Source organism: Hemitrygon akajei, chromosome 16, assembly GCF_048418815.1.
Source record: "Hemitrygon akajei chromosome 16, sHemAka1.3, whole genome shotgun sequence".
Taxonomy (NCBI): Eukaryota; Metazoa; Chordata; class Chondrichthyes; order Myliobatiformes; family Dasyatidae; genus Hemitrygon; species Hemitrygon akajei.
In genome coordinates, this window is record NC_133139.1 from 30,575,871 (window position 1) to 30,585,715 (window position 9,845).

General features: G+C 47.1%; 1 protein-coding gene across 2 annotated transcripts; it reads right to left on the minus strand.

The window, feature by feature from the left end:
* Positions 1-208: 208 nt before the first annotated feature.
* Positions 209-9,428, minus strand: LOC140740359 (C-C motif chemokine 5-like). 2 transcript variants are annotated; one of them, XM_073069504.1, is made up of 5 exons: positions 9,374-9,428; positions 7,512-7,608; positions 6,149-6,272; positions 4,515-4,650; positions 209-871 (listed from the first exon to the last, which is right to left on the minus strand). In XM_073069504.1, exons 2-5 carry the CDS (start codon positions 7,573-7,575, stop codon positions 866-868), a joined length of 330 nt encoding a protein of 109 aa, XP_072925605.1. In that variant the 5' UTR covers positions 7,576-7,608; positions 9,374-9,428; the 3' UTR covers positions 209-865. The 2 variants fall into 2 exon arrangements, with proteins under 2 accessions (XP_072925605.1, XP_072925607.1); XM_073069506.1 differs by lacking the exon at positions 9,374-9,428 and adding an exon at positions 8,363-8,431.
* Between the last annotated feature and the right edge of the window lie 417 nt (positions 9,429-9,845).

Genomic DNA, 9,845 nt, shown 5'->3' on the forward strand with positions numbered 1-9,845 from the left:
TCTGCACGAACCAGATGGACAGAAGGGCCCATTTCTGTCCAATGATACTATCCCATCACCCTAGGTCTAGTTGACAAGAATATGGAAGCTCCCTGATTTTTGTACAGGTGGATCATTTTTGATTTGCAATTTCCTTGGATTGTCAACATTCATCCGCAGTCTAGGCTGGAATGATCAGTGACGAAATGAAGCACTGGAGAGAGCTTGGTTGGATCAATGAATATTTATTGAATGATTGAAACAATCCACAGAGTGCACTTAATCAGGCCTACTTTGTACTAAACAATATTGAGTTATTAAAATCAATCAACCAAACAATCTGCACCAAATGTTCAGGACAAGACTTGCAACCTGTAGATAGGGCTGGGCCAAGGCCCACACCGTAGCCCATTGAAACCTGCAGACGTCTGAGCAACTGATTGGCTTGCTCCTCTTCCAATATCCCACAGGTATGCCACTGTTTTCCTTCAAACCAAAAGTATTGAAGTGGTAACTTAAATGGAGTAAATTATAAAAAAGATAAACCAGTCATTAAAGAAAGAAAAGGCTATACACAAAATAACAACATATACCCCAGAAGTGGCAATAAAACTGTCTGCAGTTTGCTATAATGATAGCTTTGCTGATTAAACAGTGATGATCAAGGTGTATGAGTAATTCACTGACAATGGTATGTCTGATAGTGACATTGCCTCTCTTCCATTGCCGTCTCCTGTCAGGCATCTCCTGGTTATGTTTGGGTTTGGCTAAACGTTGACTGCTCTCCGCACGGATGTGCTTTTGGATTTTTTTTATTCCAGGGTGTGTTGCTGGGAAGGAAAGGTCTCCATCAGAGAGAGTCATGGGCCAGCTTTCATCCTCCCTGCTACTCCTGAAAGATAAACAGCGAGTTGAATTTAACTCATTGAATTTAAACAATGAGTCAGCATTGTAATACCATCATTGCGCGCTGGGAGAAAGGAACGTCAACATTTCCAGAGACAAGCTGAATTCAATCATTTGAAGTGGCTGATGGTTTTCACTTTACATTGAATTTTATTTGTTTATTTCACTGAACTTCTCTGTTACTGCAACACATGCATCTAGCATATGCAGATGTCCTCTTGACTATATTCTCCATTCTGATTTTTTAACTACTTTGATGTAATTATGGAAGGTATGATTTGTCTGCATGTTACACAAAACTCCTCTCTGTGTCTTGATGCATGTGACAACGACAAACCTATCAAAATCTTTCTGCTAGCAATCAGGAATAAGAAACTAGATTGCACCTACAACAAATCCCTAAGCGGGGCAAGGATTTGAATGTTTGGGTCACCACACACTGAAGGCCAGGTCAGGCTAGACTTAAACACAGCAAGGACACAGATTCCATTCCATTTAATTGTAATGGATTATCGATTCACATTCAGGGAGCTAAATGGAGAGAGTTAATGAGAAGCAAGATATTCTGCAGATGCCGGAAATCCAGAGCAACACGCACAAAATGCTGGAGGAACTCAGCGGGTCAGACAGCACCTATGGAAAAGACTAAACAGTCGATGTTTTGGGCCGAGACCCTTCATCAGGACTGGAAGAAAGATGAGGAGTCAGAGTAAGGTGGTGGGGGATGGGAGGTGATAGGTGAAACCGGGCTGGGGGGGGGGGGAGGGGTGAAATAAAGAGCTGGGAGGTTGATTGGTGAAAGAGATACAGGGCTGGAGAAAGAAGAATCTTATGGGAGAGTTCAGAAGGCCAAGGAAGAAAGAAAAGGGGGAGGAGCCTCCAACCCAATTGCAGCCTCATCGCGACAATAGAGGAGGCCATGGGTGGATATGTTGGAATGGGAATTGGAAGTAGAATTAAAATAGCCACTGGGAGATCCAGCTTTTGTAGGTGCTCGGCGAAGCAGTTTCCCACTCTACGTCAGGTCTCACCAATATACAAGAGGCCTCACTGGGAGCACTGGAGACAGTAGATGACCCCAACAGACTCACAGGTGAAGTGTCACCTCACTTGGAAGGACTGTTTGAGGCCTGAATGGTAGTGAGGGAGAAGGTTTAGGGGTTAGGAGGGAGATCAGTGGGGAAGGACAAAAGGGCAAGTGAGTCGCATAGGGAGCGATCCCTGCGGAAAGCAGAAAGTGAAGGCATCCTTTGAAATTTGTACTTGGTGGTGGGGTCCCGCTCACCTACCACCACTTCCAGCCTCCGTGTCCACACAGTTCTCCATAACTTCCACCATCAACAGCAGGATCCCTCCCACTCCCCTACCACCTTACTGCGACTCCTCGTCATTTTCTCCAGTCCCGATGAAGGGTCTCAGCCCAAAACGTCGACTGTACACTTCTCCATAGATGCTGCCTGGCCCGCTGAGTTCCTCCAGCACTGCATGTGTGTGTTGCTCGAGTTAATGAGAAGATTCGGTTATCATGTTAATGAGATACGAGGGCAGAAAATCCACTGCCCCAACCTCTCCTCAGTCTATTGTTCATCACAGACACAAGAGATTCTGGAGATGCTGGAAATCGGGAGCAGTACACATTCCTTGCCGCTGTTAGCAGATTGCTCACTTCTCCAGATTCCAAAATCTCCATTCTCTTGTGTCTTACAGCGTCCTGCTGTGACAGCAAGAGGATCAGGAACATTCACCAGGTGGAACAAAGTCTACCTTTTGGCCCCTAGATAGGCAGAAAGGCACACTTACCCTGCAGATTTCACAACACAGGTGTAAAGCAGGTGGTTCCCATTCCTCACCAGACCAGGGGTTGTAAGGAGCCCCTGTACAGGGCAGACCCAAGCACCATGGTTTTCCCACCTTCCTGATATTAGCTCTGAGGGTCATTGAAGGATGCGGTTTGGACTTTCTAGGCTCACGCTGTCCACAAGAAGGAAGTCCAAGTGGTTCGTCAGGTTATCAGCAAACTGCCAAGGGGTCTGGAGGGGGGAAGCTGCTTCTACTCCAGAGACGTAGACGTGTGTTTAGGACGACATCCATCCCCCCACTCTCTCAACTCTCCCATTTGCAGTATGCCGCGGCTGTTGGATGTCTTAGATATGCACTGGGTGGCATAGATGAAGAACCTCAGGCCGACCACATACTCTGCACTAGCTGGGCTTCCTGACACTCGACAAAACCATCCAGGCTCTACACTGATTCTATTCCCACAGTCATTATTATCTGAATAGTCATCCGCAGCTCCATGGATCTTTTTTCTGGTTATCCACTCTATTGGATTCCTGGAATTTACTCTGTCTAAGGCAACGTGTTCTGAGTCTACAGGCCGACAGCCAATCCACATGGCACCCCCTGGACTCCATTTAAAACAGTTACAGAATTAGGCCCTGAGAGAGTTGGACGAAACTACTCGGGGTACAGAGAGTAAAACAAGGCTTGGACTAAAAGAAGGCAAGACCTTCTACAGGGGCACCATTGAGAGCATCCTAACTGGCTGTGTCACCGCCTGGTACGGGAATTGCACCAACCTTGATTGTTGGGCACTGCAGAGAGTGGTACGGACAGCCCAGCGCACCTGTGGGTGTGAACTTCCCTCCACTGAGGACATTCACAGCAGCAGGTGCGTAAAGAAGGGCTGGAAGATCATCGGGGACACCAGTCACCCCAACCATAAACTGTTTCAGCTGCTGCCGTCTGGCAAACAGTACCGCAGCATTGAAGTCAGGACCAACAGGCTACGGGACAGCTTCTTTCTACAAACCATTAGACTTTTAAATTCAACACGAGTGAATCTGCAGATGCTGGAAATAAATAAAAACACAAAATGCTGGCAGAACTCAGCAGGCCAGACAGCATCTATGGGAGGAGGTAGTGACGACGATTCCGGCCGAAACCCTTCATCAGGAGTGAAGTAACATGGGATGGTCGAGAGGGGATAAGAAGTAGGGGGAGGGATGAAGTAGAGAGCTGGGAAGTGATCGGCTGGAGGGAAATGGGCTAGGGGGAAGGTGGAGAGTTATGGGAAATAAAAGAAAGAAAGGTAGGGCTGGGGGGAGATTATAGTGAGGGGGGATAAAAGAGAGAGAAAGAGAACCAGACTAAAATAATAGATAGGGATGGGGGTAAGGGGGGGCAGGGGTATGAACAGAGGTCTGTGAGTTGGATGTTCATGACGGCAGGTAGGAGGCTACCTAGGCGGGAGATAAGGAATTGCTCCATTGACCTGCGTGTGGCCTCATCTTGACGGCAGAGGAGGCCATGGACAGACATATCGGAGCGGGAGTGGTCTGTGGAATTGAAGTGTGTAGCCACAGGGAGATCCCGCCACTGCTGGAGGACCGAGTGCCGGTGTTCGGCGAAACGGTCTCCCAGTCTGCGCCGGGTCTCCCCAATGTATAAAGGGCATTTTAAATTTTAGACTTTTAAATTCACATGTCTGTACATTACAACGGAGTCATTATGCAAAGAATTTTACTCCCTCACGTTGTGGGACGGATGTAAGATTTAAATAAATCCAATTCCAAATTCAAATAATCGGCGAGTTGGTTTAACACAAGTCCAAGTACTTCTCTACTTACCTTGCGCCAGTATTTGCAGTATTCGGTATGATGCTTGCACCTTCTCTTAACTGGTCTCTTTTCAGTTAAATTGATGTAGTTTCTGACCCACTTCTCTTTGGGGTTCACACAAATGCTCACGTTCCTCAGCTTGAGGCTGCAGAAATGGAGAAGCCTAGAGTCAGGACCAGGCAGCAGCAGACTGGAACACAGAACTGACAGACAGACAGGTTCTATCACGAAGCCAATTATGGAACCGCAGAGAGTTATAGAAACAGCGCAGGAACAAGCTCTGCACACGGCCGAGTCCACACCGACCATTCAGCCCCATATTTACGCACTCTAGCCCTATTCCCACTGCCTGCTCTCAGATTCTACCGTTCACCATACATTCAGGGCCATTTACAGAGGGCAACCTCAACACATCTTTCGGTCGCAGGGAGAAGGTGCAAACTCCACACGGACAGCACCGGAAGTCGGGATTTAAGTCGGGTTGCTGGGTCTGTGAGAGAGCAGACGTTTTAGCTGTGCTGCTCTGCAGGATACGGGACATTGACCCAGCGTTGGTCTGCAACGTGTATGGAGCTACCTTGGTGTAAGTGTACAGGGAAAGGATACTTCGCTGGTATAAACGTGCCCGCAGAGCGCACTCTCCCGGTATATAACTGGTGGCAAGTGGACACAATCCTAGTTCAAGAGTGCAGGAGTAAAAGCTAGCCTGCCATAAGTATGTGAGCAGGGATCACTATCATAGTGTAAGTCTGCAAGGAGTGCAGGACTATCACGCACTCCTGTAAGTGTGCAAATAGTGGGCACTATGCTGGTGTAACTGTACTGGCGCCAGGCATAAGCTGCTAGTATGCCAGCAAGTGGGGCAGTCTGCAGGGAGTGGATACACCTCGGACTACACACATTGGCAATAAGCACTGTCCTGGTATAAATTTGCCTCCAGCAACAAATCTCCTAATATAAATTGGCTCCATCCCAGTGCAAGCAGGTTAGCTGCGGGGATTATACTTGTGCAAGAAATGGGCACAAACTTGGAGTAGATGTGTAGGCTGTGAGCAGGACCCCGGAGAGGATGAAAAGGCAGTGTGAACTATAAAGGTGTATGTGTGTAAGAAGAAGGGAAATAGACTTGTGTAAGTGTGCACAATCCTCCTCTGAATGAGTACATTCCATACGCTCTGTACACTCAAGGAGAGTGCGGAACCATATTGCTGTAAGAGTGCGGGAATGGGAAACAGCGCAATCACTTTAAAAGAGTCAGCGACACAGGTTCAATTCCCGCTGATGCCTGTCCTCTGGGCGGTCTGGTTTCCTCTCAGATTCCAATAATGTATCGTTAGGGTTAGGGTTAGTGCGTCTGGGCAATAAGTCGGCTCAGGAAACGCGGCAACACTCGGGGCTGCCGCCGGCACAATCCTCGGACTGTCGTTCATTCCAGCGACACATTTCACTCTACGTTTCAACGCACGCGTGGCAAATAGAGCTAATTTTTAACCTTTAGTGGGTACGATGCAGGTGAAAGCGTTCACGTCTTGGTGTCACTGCATGGTGTGGGCACTGTCCCAGTCGGAGTGTAAAGACAGTGGGAACAGTTCCACTGGGAGCTTGTAGGGCAGGTTCATTATCATAATAACTCATCTACTTACATCACTGCAGCTAAGTTGCAACCTCCGCCTGTTCTCTGTACCCGGTGACTAACGATGAGCTTCTGAACCCTCCTGGGGCTTTTTACTTTAGTGTATTTCAAACAGCAGTCTTCAAACGAGTTTGCTGTTTCGAGAGACAAAAACCATAATCAGGTTAACGAGAGCATCATTTATCAGAATGAACCGCCGATCTCTCTTTACGTCAGTAATACAGCAGGGTGTCGCTGACGTGGACGTGTTTAATATGCTTCCACCTTCTGTCCACAGCTCCATATTTCATCCACATCAGTAAGACAAAGGAGAAGATGATGGACTTTAGGAAGACCAAGCCTGCACTGCTCCCTGTTACTATTGCTGGTGAGGACCTACAAGTACCTGGGGGTGCACCTGGATGACAGACTTGAGTGGATCTCCAACACAGAGGCTGTGTACAAGAAGGGCCCGAGTCGCCTCTGCTTCCTGAGGAGATTGAGGTCCTTTGGAGAACGCAGGCCTCTCTTTCATACCTTCTACCTGGCTGCAGCCGCCAGTACAATCTTCTACAGGTGGTATGCTGGGGCAAAGGCGTCACACAGGTGATGCCAACAGGCTCAATAAACTGATTAGAAAGGCTGGCCCTGTCACAGGAGTCAAACTGGACACACTGGAGGCTGTCGTAGAACAAAGGACCCTACGGAAAATCCTGGCAATTCTGGACGATGTTTCTCACCCTCTGCATGCCACCTTGGCTGAACAAGGAGCACTTTTAGTAATAGACTAAGACAACTGCGCTGCTCCAAAGAGTGCAATATGAGGTCACTCTTACCCTCGGCCATCAGGCTCTATAATGAGTCAACCTATATCCGGGGAAGTGATTACCCCTCCTGATAGACTGTTCCACATAACTTATTTTTTATTCTTTCTTACTTCTCTTATAATATTTGTATATCTGTGCACTTGTAATGCTACTGTGGCACTGTAATTGCCTTTGGGATCAATAAAGTGTCTATCTATCTATCTATCCATTTTCCTCCTGATCAGACGTGTGATCTTTTCTGTTTCAGTTAGGTTGTACTTGAAGAGATACTTTTGTTTCAGTCAGCTCTTTGTTGTCCTGTTCTAAAGGCCATCTTAAACCCTGAAATCACCTTTGTCAAGGACTGTTCTTGGAGGTCTTCTGCCAACTCAGTGTGCCCAGGAGCAGCAAAGACCTACTCCTTTAGTGCCAGACTTCCAAAGATTATCCTCAGTGAACTTGCCCAGATGGAAAACCTCAGCCTTGCGGGTAGGCTTAATGGTTCCCGTCGTAAAAACTGACCCCTTGATTTTCTATTGAACAGGAAATTAGTCATTGAATAATGCCAGCGTTCATGTGCTCACTCACCTTGGGCTGTGCTGTAATAGAAGCAGGCTGCCATCAGGACGAGGGTGAGGAGCAGGAACCTCATCTTTCCTCGATATGTGAGCTCACGGTGATCGGTCTGTAGATGGGGAAAAGCCACATCTCACTTCTGCAGCATGCAGGCCTCACTGTCATACACTCTGCATCAACTTACTAAGATTTCTCTCCAGTTCACTGCTGTGACCTGCACCCTGGAGCCTGAGGAAAAGTCCCGGTGCCCCTTTACAGCTGGCTTGGATCAATGCTAAACTCTTAGTGTGATACAGCACAGAAACAGGCCCTTCGGCCCGAATGGTCTATGCTGACCACAGGATCCTCCCTGCCAGCCCCAGTTGTTTATGTTTGTCCCAAACACATCCCCTCACATCCCCTAAATGCTTCTTAAAAGGTGCAGTCTAACTCACCTCAGCCACCATTCTCTGGCAACTTGTTCCAAGTACTCACCATCCTCTCTGTAAAGAAGTTATCCCCCAGGTCTGTTTTAAATCGCTCTCCTCTCATTTGTGTCTAATTTTGGACTCCCCAACCCAAAGGAAAAGTCTATGGCTGTCCACCATATCCTTAACTCTTATGATTTTATAAATTTCTATGAGGTCACCCCTCATTCTCCCAAGCTCCAGGGTGTAAAGATCCAACAAGACCAACCTCTCCCTGTAACTCGGACCCTTCTTTAGCGTGAGGAGTAATTTGTCTCTGCCACTGTCATTGTTTAAGATCCTGTGACCTTTCTGTATGTTGTTTTGTTCTGTTCCCTGACACCGCATTGGGGCAACCAGCAGAGGTGCTGTATTAGATCTCCAGTGACTAGAGTTTGCTCTGGGCCTCTGACTTACTTTGCATCTGGGACTGAATGAGTTTCCTCCAAAACCGTCTCTTTCCTCCCACATTCCAAACACACGCAGGATGGCAGGTTAGTAGACCATGATCGGAATTAGAACAAAGAAGAGTACAGAGAGAGAATAAAGTGTAGATGGGTGTTCTGTAGTTGGCATGGAGTCAGTGGACTAAAGGCCTGTGTCAATACTGTTTGGCTCCATAGCTACCAGCAGTCAATGCAAACATTATTGCCAGTCAGGAAATGAGACTAATCGCTCTTTCCTCAGTTGAGAAAAAATTGAAAATGAATGTTCAAAGGTGAGAGAGGGTGCAGCCTGTGTACTGAGTTTAGCCCGGTGCCTGCTCCATTGTCAGGAGCTTTGTGTTCCCGATAGGCAGAGCTGGGAGATTGCTTCAAACAGAGATCCGAATTGGAAGCAACAGGGGAATTAGAATATCGTGTCTCATGATCAGCGAGTCTCTCACTAACTGAGTGGAGCTGGGAGTCAAGTTCACAAGAAATTATCTGTCACACAGGTAACAGCATCAAAATAGGGAGTGTGTGTCATACTCACAGGGAACAGACTATGTCACACTCATTGTGAACAGTGTGTCACTTTTGGGATTGACTGTATCACACTCAGAGGGAATGGATTGTATCACACTCATTGTTAACAGTGTGTTACACTCAGAGGGGGATGGACTGTATCACACACAGAGGGGATGGACTGTATCACACTCAGAGGGGATGGACTGTATCACACTCAGTGTGGAAATGGTCAATCCCACACTCACAGGAGCCGAGATAATTGCACACTCTCAGAGTAGAGATACCACCCTCACCAGATCAGACAGTACGGTCACAGTTCAGCATGTGCAGAAACCGCAACTTGCAGAGTATTTCACAGATGCACAAAGTGAAACAGATCAATTGAACAATTTCTTTTCAAATCACTGCACATTACCAGTTATTTTCTAGAAACTTTCCATTCCTCCCACAGCAGTAATACACCAAATGTTTCACTTACGTTACTGTTTGAATCCTCGACTTTTTCCTTCTCGCTTAGTGAGAACTCACCAGTGAAGTTCCCTTTTATAGGGAAATTTCTCAGTTGCCCCACCCCTGAAGCACTTCAAGAATCTGCTGACACAATCCTGTTTTTTTTTGAGAAATCTGGATATACAACACGACTTTTCCCAAACAAAGCAACAGCCCCTGATAGCCAAGCAAGGTACAGTCCATTGCAAATGCTGAAGAATGTATGACAGGTAAGTAGATACAGTGGCAGACAGATGCTGTCCCTGTCCCCATCTGTAAACAAGCACCTGTTATTTAATCTTATCACTGGAATCTGAAATTTGACCTTAGCTAAAAGTCGATCCCCTTTCAGAGCTGCCCCAAGCCATGGCCATCATCTTTCCCTTTGACTCTGTGAGCGACGAGGGGTTAGAAATTCACCTACGCCGTTGTTAAAGTGACGTGCCATGTCTCTCTAACAC

What these genes read in the sequence shown, in the direction of transcription:
- LOC140740359 (XM_073069506.1), bottom strand. Translation starts at nt 8,416, where the DNA reads ATGTGGGAGGAAAGAGACGGTTTTGGAGGAAACTCATTCAGTCCCAGA. An exon ending in CATTCAGTCCCAGATGCAAA is followed by an intron (nt 7,609 to 8,362) that starts GTAAGTCAGAGG and finishes CCCCATCTACAG; the next exon opens with ACCGATCACCGTGAGCTCAC. An exon ending in CTATTACAGCACAGCCCAAG is followed by an intron (nt 6,273 to 7,511) that starts GTGAGTGAGCAC and finishes CTCTCGAAACAG; the next exon opens with CAAACTCGTTTGAAGACTGC.